This window comes from Maniola hyperantus, chromosome Z (assembly GCF_902806685.2).
Source record: "Maniola hyperantus chromosome Z, iAphHyp1.2, whole genome shotgun sequence".
Lineage (NCBI taxonomy): Eukaryota > Metazoa > Arthropoda > Insecta > Lepidoptera > Nymphalidae > Maniola > Maniola hyperantus.
Genome location: NC_048564.1, coordinates 789,663 through 808,178, shown reverse-complemented (window position 1 = coordinate 808,178; position 18,516 = coordinate 789,663). Strand labels below are relative to the sequence as shown.

Sequence of the window (18,516 nt, the reverse complement as noted above, 5' to 3'; positions counted from 1 at the left end):
ACTGACTGATCTATCAACGCACACCTCAAACCACTGGATGGATCGGGCTAAAATTTGGCATGCAGATAGCTATTATGACGTAGGCATCCGCTAAGAAAGTATTTTTTTTAAATTCAGTGCGTGAGCCTGACTCGCACTTGGCCTGTTTTTAAATTATAATAATATCTTACTTTGTCTTGACGCGGTGACATGCGGTAGTATTGCGTCTTAGCGTCATCAACTTCTCTCATTATATTACCTGCAACAAAAAAGATAGCATTTAGAACAAGTATCATCATGATCAACCCAGCACGAGTCTCTTCTCAGAATGAGAAGGGGTTTGGCCATGGTCTACCACAATGCAGCTCGGCAAACATCGCACACCTTTGAGAAAAACTCTCAGATGTGCAGGTTTCCTCACGATGGTTTCCTTCACCGTTCAAGCAAGTGGTATTGAATTACTTAAAACGCACATACCTAACTCCGAAAAGTTAGAGGTACGTGCTCGGGATCGAACCCCCGATCTCCAGAGGGGGCGGACGTCTTACTTAGTCTATCATAGTTTCTTAGAATAAGCTTATTATTGACCAATTATACCCAAATCACCATGGAAGAGTTCCCAGGGGATTTTTAAAAACCTAAATCCATGCGGACGAAGTCGCGGGCATGATCTAGTCTAGTCTTATATATAAAACACAAATAAGTTTTACATATGTTCGTTATAGACTTTAAAACCATCCAACCGATGTGCCCCAAACCAGTATCATTAGAAAGGCAATAATGCGAAGATGGTTTTGGACTACTAAAGCAATGCATTAGGCACATTCTTTTTAGCGTAGTAGCACACGCCGGGTACCGGAAATGGTTTTAGGTATCATTACAGAAATTTTGACATAAATCTAGTAATATAAGGGACAATGCGCGCGCGCCGACTCGAATACTTTCCCGCTCACACATCGACTATCTGTCCCGCTCGGAACAAGTTCAGTTAGCTGTTTGTAGGAGATACGGTATTAGAAATATCTACCTACCCTCATCTGTTATTTAATCGTGATATGGAATATATGGTAGCTGATGCCCGCGACTTCGTACGCGTGGATTTAGGTTTAAAAAATCTCGTAGGAACTCTTTTATTTTCCGGGAACAAACACACTTTCGCATTTACAATATGAGTAGAAATTGTAAGACATGGTATCAAGGTATCAATATTGAAATTCTAACAAAAATCTAGTACAGTAACGGACAGTGCGCGCGCGGCGCTCGGCCTCGAATACTTTCCCGCTCACACATCGACTATCTGTCCCGCTCGGAGTGAGTTCAGTCAGTTTTGATATTTTAAACTGTTTTAGTAGAAGATACGGTAATAATCTCGGAACTTAGACCATTTGGGCCTGAATAAAATAATAAAAAGTCCACGACGATTTTTTAATTTAAGAATGTACTTACTAGTAGGTACCTAGAATTACTACTTGCTAAATGCATGGATCAAAATCACATAGCTTAAAATATCTCTTGAAATAGGGTCCATCTGGGTGTCTGGTGCACTTCGACCGTCCGCTGCGCCAGATCCTTCTTTCCACGCACGTGCAAACTGTGGAACCAACTCCCATCGGCGGTGTTCCCACTAGATGGGGGACACACAACACATGGGGTTATTCAAGGGGCGGACCAACAAATCCTAAAAGGCCGGCAACGCATCGGCGGCTTCTCTGGTGCTGCAAATGTTCATGGGCGGCGGTAATCACTTAACATCAGATGACCCGCCTGCTCGTTTGCTCGCTTCGTCTATTTAAAAAAAAAGGTTTTTGAATGCAAACGCGCCTTTCAAAACTGTGCAAAAAGGGATCAAAACAGAAAATTCGGATTGAATTGCGGATTTTTCATGTGCAGCGAAATTTTATTGAATTCTAACGCATAAAAAATAAATAAATGCAAAAGTGTTTTATTGGCATGTCCTTCAATCCCACCACAATGGAGCGACGCGACGGGTCGACGTGATGGACTAAGAGCCAGCGCGTGCAAGAACACCGTTATTTTATAAAAGCTGAAAATTTCTCTGCATATTGTCCCCATCACAGGGAGGAACGGTCATCATCAAGTGGGGTATCATCATTGATGTTGGAATCCCCCTCTTATTATTCTAGGGGTATCATAATATGAAAGGGCATACTTGTGCATTTTAAATCAGATTTTTATTTATTTTTATGCATAAATAATAATTTTTGATTTATCATGTCGAAAAAATACAACTGTAGTACGGAACCCTCGCCTCGGTGCGCGAGCCTGACTCGCACTTGGTCGGTTTTTTTTTCCAATTAAAAGATATATTGTAATCAAAATGAAAACTGTCTCCGGTATAAAAGATAATAATCATAAAAAACAGTATTTTCATCAACTTTTCAATTTTCATTGACTTTACAATATTTCGCAGGACCGGAAATTGTACAGTGACAATACAGTAACGTTACAGAGCCATCAACTAGCACGCCTAGGAGTTGACAAAGCGTTCTTGCCAGACACCCTACCCCATCAATGTTTGGCAGGTGCAACAGACTGAGGAAACTCTCCGTTTGGTCCTGAATCGAAAACTATCCAAGACCTCCCTGGCGCAGTGGTAATCATTGTGGTATTATTAGTGGGTGGTCCCGGGCTCATTCTTGGCAGGGTTTTGGAATTTTAGAATTTCTGGTCTGGTCTGGTAGGAGGCTTCAGCCATGGTTAGTTACCACCTTACCGACAAACCCGTGCCGCCAAGCGAATTAGTAATTAATAGTGTTTCTATGAATAATTTACATTGTTTATTACGATTGTAAATTGTTAATCTCTATTGAGATAATGGCATAAGTGGGATAAGTGGCAATGGGCAGGGCACATAGTTCACATACAACCGATAGACGTTGGGGTCCCAAGGTGCTGGAATGGCGACCTCGCACCGGAAGACGCAGCGTTGGAAGACCCCCCACTAGGTGGACGGACGACATCAGACGAGTCGCAGGGAGCCGCTGGATGGTGGCGGCGCAAGACCGTGGCGTGTGGAAGTCCCTACAAGAGACCTATGTCCAGCAGTGGACGTCTATTGGTTGATGATGATGATGACGATGATTGAGATAAGCCGCTTTGGCCGAATTCGGTCAACAGGACGTGACTATGACAGAGGAGAAAGTTACGTGTCTGTCATGGCAGTGGATCAGTCTCCTTGCTTCCTTGGATCAGTGCTTTTTGAAGGCAGCTGTAATGCGCGTGGCTTTGTTTCATTTCAATTTACGTTGGTATTCAAACGTTGATTAAAAAGAGTTTTCCGCTGGAGTCACACAAAAGATTTAATAACGGTTCGTTATACGTGATGCTGGAGCTGAGAGATGACTGATAGTTGCATATTGGTACTGATTCTGATGGCAACTATATTTTAAGGTATTCACACCCTTTTCTTACCAATCTTTACCTAAATATATAAAAGACTGACTGATCTATCAACGTACAGCTCAAACTACTGGACGGATCCGGCTGAAGTTTGGTATGCAGATAGCTAGCTATTTGACGCAGGCATCCGCTAAGAAAGGATTTTTGAAAATTCAACCCCTAAGGGGGTGAAACAGGGTTTTGAAATTTGTGTAGTCCACGCGGACAAAGTCAAAGATAGAGAGCCAGCGCGTGGCAGACCTTCGTTATTTTAAACAAGCAGAAATTTTCTCTGCGTATTGTCTCCAACACAGGGAGGAACGATCAAGAACTATGAAGTTTGGATCATGCAGGTGTCTTTGGGAGATAACAGGTAATAAAGGTGTAAAACATCTTACGTCAAAGTATAAAGTCAAATTTTTTTTCTTCGAAATAGTATTAGATATCACGTCATGCATAACAGAGCTTTAATAAAATATCGAAGGTCTGGCACGCACTGGCTTTTAGTGCGAAAGGTATAAAAGTAAAAGGTGACTACCTAACTGACTGATCTAACAACGTATAGTTCAAACTACTGGACGGATCGGGCTGTTTGGCATGCAGATAGCTATTATGACGTAGACATCCGCTAAGAAAGGATTTTTGATAATTCCACCCCTAAAGAGGTAAAATTGATATATAACCTCCTATTTTTGAACTCGGTTAGAAATCGCGCAGTAAATTTAGTTATTAGTTAGTATCGTCAAATTGTTTTATTATTCTGTTATAAATGCAAGCGCTCTGTAATTTAATTTGAGCCAATCGTATTAAGTTCCCAAGGCCTTGAAATTCATTTATTATGTATCAAGGGCTCGGCAGTACAATTCATATATTTTATTTAAATTTATATAGTTACTTTAAATTTATTTAACTTATATATAATAATATCTCAAAAAGCTGTGATAGCCGTAGGTAAGGACGTCCGCCTCCTAATCGGAGGTCGGGGGTTCGATCCCGGGCACGCACCTCTAACTTTTCGGAGTATCACTTGCTTTAACGGTGAAGGAAAACATCGTGAGGAAACATGCATGCCTGAGAGTTCTCCATAATGTTCTCAAAGGTGTATGAAGTCTACCAATCCGCACATGCCAGCGTGGTAGACTATGGCCAAAGCCCTTCTCACTCTGAGAGGAGACCCGTGCTCTGTATTAAGGCGGCGATAAGTTGATCTTGATATTGATGGTAATATCTCAGTCTAAGTTTTAAGCGACCTAAATTGGCAGAGGTATGGCACTTTTATTAAACCCATACCTATTCCTTCGGTTTCTACAAGTACTCAGCATCGTACCGGAACGTTAAGTCGCTACGCAAGGTCTCAAGAGATCAATTAGTATTGAAATGAAGTTATTAGTCTCTTTGAATTCGTCTTTCGATTTCTAATCTTGTCATAGGTCTTACAATAGAAAATTCAATGAGTTTTCTATTGTGATATTGTATTTTTAGATAATAAGGAATAAATCTTAGACTGCATTATCACTTACCACTAGATGAGATAGCAGTCGATAGTTATCGATAGATAACGAGTGTTTGGTTTGTCCCACGGGAATTCTTTAAAGAAAATGCGCGTGGGTGGCTTCACGAATGTTTTTCAGCATGTTTAGATCTTTTCTCAGCGCATATTGGAAGGTTCCGACTTCCGAGGTCTCCTTTGGGAACCTGGCCACCGTGTCCAGTGTCCACATCATATCAGTGGTCCACACAGTGCACGTGAGGAGAACATTCGTTAGCTAACCCGCGACCTAACCGCACCAATTTGGCTAACACCTTCAGCGTTAATGGTTCAAGCCGTTAGCAATAATTAGTCCACACTTGCGCCGATAAAACTGTACATGAAAAATGGTTTTGTTTTTGTAGCAAAAGTTTACGGGCGAAGTCGCACGCATAATCAGTACCCTTATTATAAATGCGAAACTGTGTTTGTTTGTAGGTTTGTCCTTCAATCACGTCACAACGGTGCAACGGATTGACGTGATTTTTTGCATGGGTATAGATAAAGACCTGGAGAATGACATAGCCTACTTTTTATCCCGGAAAATCAAAGAGTTCCCACGGGATTTTTAAAAACCTAATTCCACGCGGACGAAGTCGCGGGCATCAGCTAGTGTTATCATACAGTAAAAAGTAAATAAGCATCTCCTGCGCAATCTTCTTAGGCTACATTATACAGGCCTGCAAGTATTACATGTGCAGTGATGCATTGGACCGTCGCGCTAGAAGACTCATTGGTGACGAAGCGCTGGTCAATTCTAAACTTCAAAGTTTGGAACATCGGCGCATCGGCGCAAAGTTGCCTGTCTATCGTTATTTTACAGGATACATGTCGGAGAGTGTGCCGAAGAGCTTTTCGACCTGGTTCCTCCTTTACCTTTCAACTATCGTACCGCAAGGCATCGCCAAGGTCTGCACCCGTACGTAGTCGAAATTCCACGGATACGTACGAAGCGGTTTGCCTCCTCATTTCTAATTTGGAACCGCTAAGATTTGGAACACCTATCCAGTATATGTTTTCCCCTCCAATTACAATATGGGTGCCTTCAAGTCAAGAGTGAATAGGTATCTGCTAGGCAAGCGCGCTCCATCTTAGGCTGCATCATCACTTGCCACTAGGTCTGATTGCAGCCAAGCGCTAATCTATAAAGGACGATGTTCATTTCTGCCCTCACCATGTCCAGCAAATTCATATTTTTGAATATCCTAAACTAGATAAATAATAGTCTCATCATCATCAACCGATACGCGTCCACTGCTGCACATAGGTCTCTTGTAGGGACTTCCACACGCCACGGTCTTGCGCCGCCTGAATCCAGCGGCTCCCTGCGACTCGTCTGATGTCGTCCGTCCACCTAGTGGGGAGTCTTCTAATAATAGTCTAGAATTAATCAAAGGCCACGTTTTAAAATCAATATTTTTAATTTTTTAATATATAAACGCCTGACAGAAAATATTAGCAAATACCTTTTTATGTGTTAGTTTTATTTTATCTCAGGAACAGTAGTTTTTTTATTGTTAAATACATATTCAGAAATCCCCTTCTTTAAATGGAAAACTAAGAATAAATTCGAAATCTAGGTCTTATAAGCTCCAAAATAAACTGTATGCTATTTTTAGACGTGGCAGTTTTTAGTGAGGGCATGGCTTTATACTGATTCGAAGTGCGATTGCGTAAGTTTTAACCATCATGGCAAATCTAAGCGATTGGTCATAAATGGTAAAACCGAATTCGAATTGCGTAAATTGTATCATCATATGAAGACCTACTGGTGACCGGTGACTTAAAAATTTTTCATTAGAATCGCGTTTTATTATACAAATAGCATTAGTGAAAGTCAATATTTTTTGTTTTTAAGAATTATGTCGGACACAAAAACAATGCAACTTAAAAGTTAACTTATTAATTTCATCATAAAAATTACCTTTCATACTTAAAACATTGAATTCTAACGTTATTATTATATAATGCATTTGCAATAACTAAACGCTTTGAACGAATGAATAGTCGAGTTTACTGCTATTCGACAATAGGTGGCGTTAGTGGACTTATTTTTTCCTATGTTTTTCCTCTTAGATTATGCTTTTTCCTGTAAGTCTACGTTTCAAGTGTCAATTAAGTGACAAGTGACAGTGGTGTCAATGTCAGTAATGACAAATTACGAATTTTACGAGAACAAATTACAATAACAAATTAGACAAAATTCTCAGTTCGATATCTATTCCATAATTTCCATACGTTAATAAAATTAAGAAGTCTCCGGCAGAGAAATGCCTATAAGCACTCTGGCCTACTAGAAGCCAACGAGGGGAACGTGGGGGCACAAAGTTATGAGAAGCAACGCCTTGAAATTGCTTGGATATCAAATGGAGATTGCAGAACAGGCACTGAAGAAGTTGTAAAGGCATTATCCTTAACCCTAGAACCCTACTTGGTTTACTATGAACAGCCCAGAGTGTTATCGGAGCCTCAATAACTCAACGGTTCGAGGAGCGGACTGAAATCCGAAAGGTCGCCGGTTCAAACCCCACCCATTGCACTATTGTCGTACCTACTCCTAGCACAAGCTTTACGCTTAGTTGGAAAGAAAAGGGGATTATTAGTCACCATAATAAACTTGCTAACATTCTTTATAAAAATAAATCAAAAATCAAATGTTAAGTTTTCTCACATTAAGACTTTGAGTTATTTATAGCATATAAGTAGGCAAATAATTTATTATTTACTATGTGTTCATAATTAGTAATCTTTGATCAAGAGCGGTGATAGTGTAGTGGTTAAGATGTCTGCCTCCAATGTGATAAACCAGTGATGAGTTGATGATGATGAGTTGTGTGCCGTGTTAAAATTGACTGTGATTCACATTCAACATTTTAGCATATTATAAGTAGGTAAAATTTTCCTATGTTTATCATAAGTAAACAGATAAACCCAACTAAAACCCAAAGAAATACCTAATAATACCAAACGGGTGGGGCTGAGTAGCTAGTAGGTTCCTAATCATCTGTCGCTTATCCTATATTTTTATTATTTGTAATAGTTGTAGACAATAAAGATGTTTAATATCGTAATTTACATACTTTTTATTTTATGAACAGAATTTTCTCCTCTTTCATTTGATATCCTACTTACCTACTCATTACCATAGCAAAAAAATTTTCAGAGACCTACTATTTAGGGTTCCAAAAGAAAAAAACCGGCCAAGTTCGAGTCAGGCTCGCGCACCGAGGGTTTTGTACTAGTATTTTTTCGACATTTTGCACGATAAATGAAAAACTGATGCATAAAAATCTGTTTTAGAATGCACCAGTGAAGCCCTTTCATATGATACCCCACTTGATATAGTTATCTTACTTTGAAAATTGTTAACACTAATTACCTATTTGTTCATGACCACAATTTTTTTGTGTGATGTAACCACAAATTCACGGTTTTCAGATTGTTCCCCTTATGTTTGCTATAAGACCTATCTACCTGCCAAATTTTATGATTCTAATAGGTCAACGGGAAGTACCCTGTAAGTTTCTTGACAGACAGACAACAAAGTAATCCTATAAGGATTCTGTTTTTCCTTTTGAGGTACAGAACCTTAAAAAGGAACCCTTACAGGATCACTTCATTGTATGTCTGTTGTGTCTATCAAGAAAAGGGAATCAAAACCTACAGGGTACTTCCCGTTGACCTAGAATCATAACCACAAATTTCATGGTTTCTGGATTTTTTCCTTTACTTGTAGTATAAGACCTACCTACCTGCCAAATTTCATGATTTTAGGTCAACGGGAAGTACCCTATACTTAGGTTTTCTTGGCAGACATGACTATTCTATCCTAATTTTTCTTATTTTCATCAATACGTACCTACCTACTATAATATAAGACCAATATTTTAGCGTTTAGTTAGTACAGCCGGGACAGATAGTATTTATAATAAGACCAATACTTTGAACTCTGTAGAGATACGTGTAGATCTCTGCCTTGACTGCAAGTATGGGTGTGAGTTCGTCGACAAGTTGCTGGAACAGTGGCAAAGATAGCCTGTAATTGTCCACAAATTCCCCTTCTGGGATGTGGCAGGGGCTTTCGGCAGCTGGGAACTCCTCATTCCCATTCTCAGCATGTATGGGTGAGCTATTTTCACAATTACAATTAGGTAGGTACTTAACAAGATAAAGTAAAAAGTTAAACAGCTAGGTACCTACTCTTAAGAAATAGGTAAGTAGATAGGTACCTAAATATAGCTACCCTGGGGTCTAATCAACTAAGTAAAACTCTCTCCAATGTATGAAATGAATAGATTTAATTGCAAAAAACACTCACCAAATATTTACACGGTTTAAACCTATGATGAAACAGAAAACTTACTTACTAAAACATAGCAATTAATTAAATAAAACTGTAACTAGGTTCCTACCTAACTGATTAAACTGGCATGGCCAAATAAACAGAATTAATTGCATAGGTACCTACTTAATATTGTACTAACGAATCGATTGAGACCACATTTATCAAAATCGGCTCAGTAGTTTAGGAACATAAGTACTTAAATACAAACATCTAGGTACAAAGACTGCTAAAATCATATCCTTACCTTTTTGCTTTGCCGTAATAATAATAATATTAAAGCCCTTTATTTACTGAACTTAAACATACTTAATAGAGTTTTAATAAGTACCTAGGTATCGTTCCTACCTACCTAGGTAGTAGATAGGTATAACTAGTACAGTACATTCATTAATAACATAAATAAAAAATGCTTTATCATTATTATTGGTAGGTACTTAATAACATTGCCCTTGAAACCTGTTACATTACTATTTCCTAAATATTTTAACATAAATGTACCTACCTACTTTTACTTATTAGTAAGTATATTTTTGCTATTATATGTAGTAATAATGCATACTTCTTTTTCTCGTTTATTTTATCTTCAGTATTTCTATATAAAAAATATAAGTACCTATTAGGTAGCTACTTTCCTTTAAGTATAACATTCTAGAATTTTAGTCTTTGACAATGTTTTTTCTTAAATGATAGTAGATAGTTGGGTAGGTCCTTATAACATTCTATTAAATAATAAAAGATGTAAGTAGCTATTTTCATTCTTTTTGACTGGAATATGGAAACCAAGGTAAATTAAATTGTTGAATAAATGATCAAATTAAAAGTTGTAAATAATATTCATTCTTATGTAGGTACTTGTCTAGTGTAGTGTAGAATGCAAATAAACAATTCATTTTTACTAACTTATATTATTGATATTGTATCCAAGGAAGTAGGTTCTTTTAATAATAAAAATGTAGGTATGTAAGGTTGTGTCTGCCAATCCGCAGTTGGCCAGCGTAGTGGACTATGGCCAGACTCTTCTCATACTGAGAGGAAACCTGTGCTCCGTGGTGAGCCGGCTATGAGTTGATCATGATGATGTTTTAAGTAGGTAGTTAGGTATAGTTAGGTATAGTATACAAAATGACTCCTCACGCACCATTTTAACTCTATGAGTCAACTTTCACCTCAAAGTATGGTACCTTTGACATGAAATTTGACACATAAAGTTAAAATGGCGCGTAAGGAGTTAAATTTTATACCATTAAACCATTTAATGTTTATAATAAAGTAAGCTATTTTACATAACATAAAATACTACATTAAATAAACAAACAAAAATTTAATTACCTACAAAACTCACCTATTAGATTTGAGTAGGTAGGTACATACATAAGTACCTACAACATAATTATACCTAAGCCAATTTAAACTTAAAACAATCTGTCTGTAATCAGTCGAGTTCTTTTCTAAGGTAATCAGTGAACAAATTACTTAAATGCTAATTTGTTTCCAGTAGATACCTAGGTAGATACCGTTTAGCTGTGCAGTACACCCTAGGCCCTAGGGTGTGAGGCCTCCTTCAGGTGTTTTCTGTGTCCATTTAACATACGGTACCTACCTAGTCAATCAAAACACCTATGAACTGTATTTACACTGAAGGTTATTGGTCTAACCTCTCAGGGTGACCAGCCGGATTGAGAGGCGTCGATACCTAGTGGTTTTCTAGCATCTAGCATCACTAAATTATTATCACTAGTTGTAGTTTAGCTAGGTACTTATGTATGCAATGAATTATTAAGTACCTTTTATTGCAATAATAACGTCAATTTTTGTTTAAAACACTTTTTGATAAAGAGCTGTGTTAATTTGTGCACTGTTGAGCCTTCGGCTTTGCCGTAGTCGAGTAAAAAGGTACAAAATTTACCGCGGTGAAGTAGGAATTGGCTTAAAAAAGTTAGATAATTATATTTAAAACCTATATTATGACCTATATTAAGACCATTGTCATAGGTCTCGAGTCACAGTTATTATTTGACATAAGCAATGGCCTCAAAATAGTTACACAATCGAAATTAGCTGTCAAATCTTATCAAATCATTCACTCAATGGTCTAAAAACCAATCTCATAACCATGTAATGACTAAACAATCATGAACACCTTACACAATTCGAAATTGTCGTTTGACAACTGAAATCGTCTGTTTACGCCATGAAATGAATACCATTTCCATGGTAACTTTTTACACAATCGCACCTCAGAAGTGCGATTGCGTAAGTTTTAACCATCATGGCAAATCTAAGCGATTGGTCATAAATGGTAAAACCGAATTCGAATTGCGTAAATTGTATCATCATATGAAGACCTACTGGTGACCGGTGACTTAAAAATTTTTCATTAGAATCGCGTTTTATTATACAAATAGCATTAGTGAAAGTCAATATTTTTTGTTTTTAAGAATTATGTCGGACACAAAAACAATGCAACTTAAAAGTTAACTTATTAATTTCATCATAAAAATTACCTTTCATACTTAAAACATTGAATTCTAACGTTATTATTATATAATGCATTTGCAATAACTAAACGCTTTGAACGAATGAATAGTCGAGTTTACTGCTATTCGACAATAGGTGGCGTTAGTGGACTTATTTTTCCTATGTTTTTCCTCTTAGATTATGCTTTTTCCTGTAAGTCTACGTTTCAAGTGTCAATTAAGTGACAAGTGACAGTGGTGTCAATGTCAGTAATGACAAATTACGAATTTTACGAGAACAAATTACAATAACAAATTAGACAAAATTCTCAGTTCGATATCTATTCCATAATTTCCATACGTTAATAAAATTAAGAAGTCTCCGGCAGAGAAATGCCTATAAGCACTCTGGCCTACTAGAAGCCAACGAGGGGAACGTGGGGGCACAAAGTTATGAGAAGCAACGCCTTGAAATTGCTTGGATATCAAATGGAGATTGCAGAACAGGCACTGAAGAAGTTGTAAAGGCATTATCCTTAACCCTAGAACCCTACTTGGTTTACTATGAACAGCCCAGAGTGTTATCGGAGCCTCAATAGCTCAACGGTTCGAGGAGCGGACTGAAATCCGAAAGGTCGCCGGTTCAAACCCCACCCATTGCACTATTGTCGTACCTACTCCTAGCACAAGCTTTACGCTTAGTTGGATAGAAAAGGGGATTATTAGTCACCATAATAAACTTGCTAACATTCTTTATAAAAATAAATCAAAAATCAAATGTTAAGTTTTCTCACATTAAGACTTTTTGAGTTATTTATAGCATATAAGTAGGCAAATAATTTATTATTTACTATGTGTTCATAATTAGTAATCTTTGATCAAGAGCGGTGATAGTGTAGTGGTTAAGATGTCTGCCTCCAATGTGATAAACCAGTGATGAGTTGTGTGCCGTGTTAAAATTGACTGTGATTCACATTCAACATTTTAGCATATTATAAGTAGGTAAAATTTTTATATGTTTATCATAAGTAAACAGATAAACCCAACTAAAACCCAAAGAAATACCTAATAATACCAAACGGGTGGGGCTGAGTAGCTAGTAGGTTCCTAATCATCTGTCGCTTATCCTATATTTTTATTATTTGTAATAGTTGTAGACAATAAAGATGTTTAATATCGTAATTTACATACTTTTTATTTTATGAACAGAATTTTCTCCTCTTTCATTTGATATCCTACTTACCTACTCATTACCATAGCAAAAAAATTTTCAGAGACCTACTATTTAGGGTTCCAAAAGAAAAAAAACCGGCCAAGTTCGAGTCAGGCTCGCGCACAGAGGGTTTTGTACTAGTATTTTTTCGACATTTTGCACGATAAATGAAAAACTGATGCATAAAAATCTGTTTTAGAATGCACCAGTGAAGCCCTTTCATATGATACCCCACTTGATATAGTTATCTTACTTTGAAAATTGTTAACACTAATTACCTATTTGTTCATGACCACAATTTTTTTTGTGTGATGTAACCACAAATTCACGGTTTTCAGATTGTTCCCCTTATGTTTGCTATAAGACCTATCTACCTGCCAAATTTTATGATTCTAGGTCAACGGGAAGTACCCTGTAAGTTTCTTGACAGACAGACAACAAAGTAATCCTATAAGGATTCTGTTTTTCCTTTTGAGGTACAGAACCTTAAAAAGGAACCCTTACAGGATCACTTCATTGTATGTCTGTTGTGTCTATCAAGAAAAGGGAATCAAAACCTACAGGGTACTTCCCGTTGACCTAGAATCATAACCACAAATTTCATGGTTTCTGGATTTTTTCCTTTACTTGTAGTATAAGACCTACCTACCTGCCAAATTTCATGATTTTAGGTCAACGGGAAGTACCCTATACTTAGGTTTTCTTGGCAGACATGACTATTCTATCCTAATTTTTCTTATTTTCATCAATACGTACCTACCTACTATAATATAAGACCAATATTTTAGCGTTTAGTTAGTACAGCCGGGACAGATAGTATTTATAATAAGACCAATACTTTGAACTCTGTAGAGATACGTGTAGATCTCTGCCTTGACTGCAAGTATGGGTGTGAGTTCGTCGACAAGTTGCTGGAACAGTGGCAAAGATAGCCTGTAATTGTCCACAAATTCCCCTTCTGGGATGTGGCAGGGGCTTTCGGCAGCTGGGAACTCCTCATTCCCATTCTCAGCATGTATGGGTGAGCTATTTTCACAATTACAATTAGGTAGGTACTTAACAAGATAAAGTAAAAAGTTAAACAGCTAGGTACCTACTCTTAAGAAATAGGTAAGTAGATAGGTACCTAAATATAGCTACCCTGGGGTCTAATCAACTAAGTAAAACTCTCTCCAATGTATGAAATGAATAGATTTAATTGCAAAAAACACTCACCAAATATTTACACGGTTTAAACCTATGATGAAACAGAAAACTTACTTACTAAAACATAGCAATTAATTAAATAAAACTGTAACTAGGTTCCTACCTAACTGATTAAACTGGCATGGCCAAATAAACAGAATTAATTGCATAGGTACCTACTTAATATTGTACTAACGAATCGATTGAGACCACATTTATCAAAATCGGCTCAGTAGTTTAGGAACATAAGTACTTAAATACAAACATCTAGGTACAAAGACTGCTAAAATCATATCCTTACCTTTTTGCTTTGCCGTAATAATAATAATATTAAAGCCCTTTATTTACTGAACTTAAAAATACTTAATAGAGTTTTAATAAGTACCTAGGTATCGTTCCTACCTACCTAGGTAGTAGATAGGTATAACTAGTACAGTACATTCATTAATAACATAAATAAAAAATGCTTTATCATTATTATTGGTAGGTACTTAATAACATTGCCCTTGAAACCTGTTACATTACTATTTCCTAAATATTTTAACATAAATGTACCTACCTACTTTTACTTATTAGTAAGTATATTTTTGCTATTATATGTAGTAATAATGCATACTTCTTTTTCTCGTTTATTTTATCTTCAGTATTTCTATATAAAAAATATAAGTACCTATTAGGTAGCTACTTTCCTTTAAGTATAACATTCTAGAATTTTAGTCTTTGACAATGTTTTTTCTTAAATGATAGTAGATAGTTGGGTAGGTCCTTATAACATTCTATTAAATAATAAAAGATGTAAGTAGCTATTTTCATTCTTTTTGACTGGAATATGGAAACCAAGGTAAATTAAATTGTTGAATAAATGATCAAATTAAAAGTTGTAAATAATATTCATTCTTATGTAGGTACTTGTCTAGTGTAGTGTAGAATGCAAATAAACAATTCATTTTTACTAACTTATATTATTGATATTGTATCCAAGGAAGTAGGTTCTTTTAATAATAAAAATGTATGTATGTAAGGTTGTGTCTGCCAATCCGCAGTTGGCCAGCGTAGTGGACTATGGCCAGACTCTTCTCATACTGAGAGGAAACCTGTGCTCCGTGGTGAGCCGGCTATGAGTTGATCATGATGATGTTTTAAGTAGGTAGTTAGGTATAGTCTATACAAAATGACTCCTCACGCACCATTTTAACTCTATGAGTCAACTTTCACCTCAAAGTGTGGTACCTTTGACATGAAATTTGACACATAAAGTTAAAATGGCGCGTAAGGAGTTAAATTTTATACCATTAAACCATTTAATGTTTATAATAAAGTAAGCTATTTTACATAACATAAAATACTACATTAAATAAACAAACAAAAATTTAATTACCTACAAAACTCAGGTACCTATTAGATTTGAGTAGGTAGGTACATACATAAGTACCTACAACATAATTATACCTAAGCCAATTTAAACTTAAAACAATCTGTCTGTAATCAGTCGAGTTCTTTTCTAAGGTAATCAGTGAACAAATTACTTAAATGCTAATTTGTTTCCAGTAGATACCTAGGTAGATACCGTTTAGCTGTGCAGTACACCCTAGGCCCTAGGGTGTGAGGCCTCCTTCAGGTGTTTTCTGTGTCCATTTAACATACGGTACCTACCTAGTCAATCAAAACACCTATGAACTGTATTTACACTGAAGGTTATTGGTCTAACCTCTCAGGGTGACCAGCCGGATTGAGAGGCGTCGATACCTAGTGGTTTTCTAGCATCTAGCATCACTAAATTATTATCACTAGTTGTAGTTTAGCTAGGTACTTAGGTATGCAATGAATTATTAAGTACCTTTTATTGCAATAATAACGTCAATTTTTGTTTAAAACACTTTTTGATAAAGAGCTGTGTTAATTTGTGCACTGTTGAGCCTTCGGCTTTGCCGTAGTCGAGTAAAAAGGTACAAAATTTACCGCGGTGAAGTAGGAATTGGCTTAAAAAAGTTAGATAATTATATTTAAAACCTATATTATGACCTATATTAAGACCATTGTCATAGGTCTCGAGTCACAGTTATTATTTGACATAAGCAATGGCCTCAAAATAGTTACACAATCGAAATTAGCTGTCAAATCTTATCAAATCATTCACTCAATGGTCTAAAAACCAATCTCATAACCATGTAATGACTAAACAATCATGAACACCTTACACAATTCGAAATTGTCGTTTGACAACTGAAATCGTCTGTTTACGCCATGAAATGAATACCATTTCCATGGTAATTTTTTACACAATCGCACCTCTGGTTATAGTCTATAAAATAAAATGTTTAGGCGCCAGTGCATTGTATACCATGATACCATGTGTAGGTATTATGTATTTTCAATATATACGTGTACGCATGCCTGCGGCCGACGTGTCCACTATCTGTGTTAAATCACTTCCCGTATCCGTTGGCGTGTTTCCCTCGCACAGGTAAAATGTCGAGTCAACTCGATACAATTTAAAAGCTCGATATCTCAACCGCCTCTCTGCATGACGTGTTTCATCGTGTCCGCGTCATCTATACCTACCAACATATCGCACCTATAAAAATTAGAAACAATTCCTCTTCATTATAATCTAAATTCCTCAGCCACTAATTTTCCGTGTTATTCCACCACTAGCTGATGCCCCCGCGACATCGTCCGCGTGTAATTAGGAACTCTTTGATTTTCCGGGATAAAAAGTAGATTATGCCACTCTCCAGGTCTTTATCTATATCCATACAAAAAATCACGTCATTCTGTTGTCTGTATGCTAGCTTTTCACGGCCCATCCGTTCAACCGATTTAGACGAAATTTGGTACAGCGATAGCTTGCATCCCGGTAAAGGACATCTTCTTTTATCAAGGAAAATCAGAGTTCCCACGGGATTTTTTAAAACCTAGATCCACTCGGACGCAGCGGCGGGGAACATCTAGTTAAATATAAATAAAAAGTGATGAATAGTTATTTGATAAATAGTAACTACACTGGCAGCCTGTTGGTGAGTTTCTTTTGAAGTCGTTACTTGTTGCGTATATGAATCCGCATCCGTAAAAGCTCCGCATTAATTGATGCGGATGCGAATCCAGCTGTGCGATTGCGGTAGAATGACAGCTACAATGTCACGATCGCAATCAACTCTGATTGGTTGACGCTCGCTCACTATTGGCTACAATGCATTGTTTAACTAGAATCGCACAAATTCAGCCAATTGGAACAATTGAAATTGTAATAATGATTGATGCAGGTTTTACGAAATCGACCTACTGGTACTGGTGGAATTGATGCGAATATTCCGCATTACGGAAGCGAATATCCATAGCACCCTTGATACATACATACATACATGAACCCTGAAAATATTACCCTCCTTTTTTGGGCAGTCTTTTGTTTTTAAAGAATATTAGCCAAGTTTATCACGCTGACTAATATTCCCCTTTCCTCTCCAATTAAGCGTTAAGCTTGTGCTAGGAGTAGGTACGACAATAGTGCAACGGGTGGGGTTTGAACCGGCAACCTTTCGGTTTTTAGTCCACTCCTTTAATCGTTGAGCTATGGAGGCTCTTATAACAACGATAACAAATTTTGCAATACTGCAGGAGATGAAAAGCGAATGTATGAAGGGAAGTATCGATTTGAAGTTGTTTGTTTTCCCAATATCAGCTCTAGACAGCGCAACATTAATATTGCAGAATTGCATATTATATATATGCCTTAGGGTTGCTAAGCTGTGATAGCCAAGTAGTTAGGAGGTGCGCCTCCTAATCTGAGGTCAGGGGTTCCAACTTCCATCTCGGGCACGCACTTCTAACTTTTCGGAGTTCACTTGCTTAAACGGTGAAGGAAAATATGCACGCCTGAGAGTTCTCCATAATGTTCTCATAGGTGTATGTAGTCTGCAAATCCGCACTTGACCAGCATGGTAGACTATGGCCAAAACCCTTCTCACTCTGAGAGGAGACCCGTGCTCCACAGTAAGCTATGATGGGTTGATCATGATTAAGGTTTCTAACCAACTCTGTACTGGTAACTAAGTTACTACGAATAACAATATCTAAAGATATGTAACTCGGTTGCAAAGACGGCTTTTTTCACAATTCTAGATCAACAGGAAGTGCCCTATACGTTATGATTTCCTTAGCGGGTTTCCAACACGACAGATAGACATCCAAGTGATCCTATAAGGTTTCTTTTGTCTCTGGAGATACGGAACCCTAAAACAGTTTAATATAAGTCCTGCGTGATCCCCGAAATGTAGAAACGTGATAATTTACATAAATCAGTGCTTTCGTGTTAACGCGGATACGCCGCGATCAACAATATCAAACGGTACCGCATTTAAGTTCAAAACCCGGCCAAGTGCGAGTCAGGCTCGCGCAACGAGGGTTCCGTACT

The 18,516-nt window shown here is 37.3% G+C and overlaps 1 protein-coding gene across 3 annotated transcripts in view; it reads right to left on the bottom strand.

Moving 5' to 3' along the window:
- Positions 1-18,516, bottom strand: part of alpha-Man-IIb (alpha-Mannosidase class II b) — a 71,142-nt gene that overhangs the window by 18,425 nt on the left and 34,201 nt on the right. For all 3 annotated transcript variants that reach the window (XM_034983301.2, XM_034983302.2, XM_069508964.1), the window contains exon 3: positions 171-238. In XM_034983301.2, the coding sequence (XP_034839192.1) occupies positions 171-238 (68 nt within the window). The remainder of the gene's footprint in view (positions 1-170; positions 239-18,516) is intronic.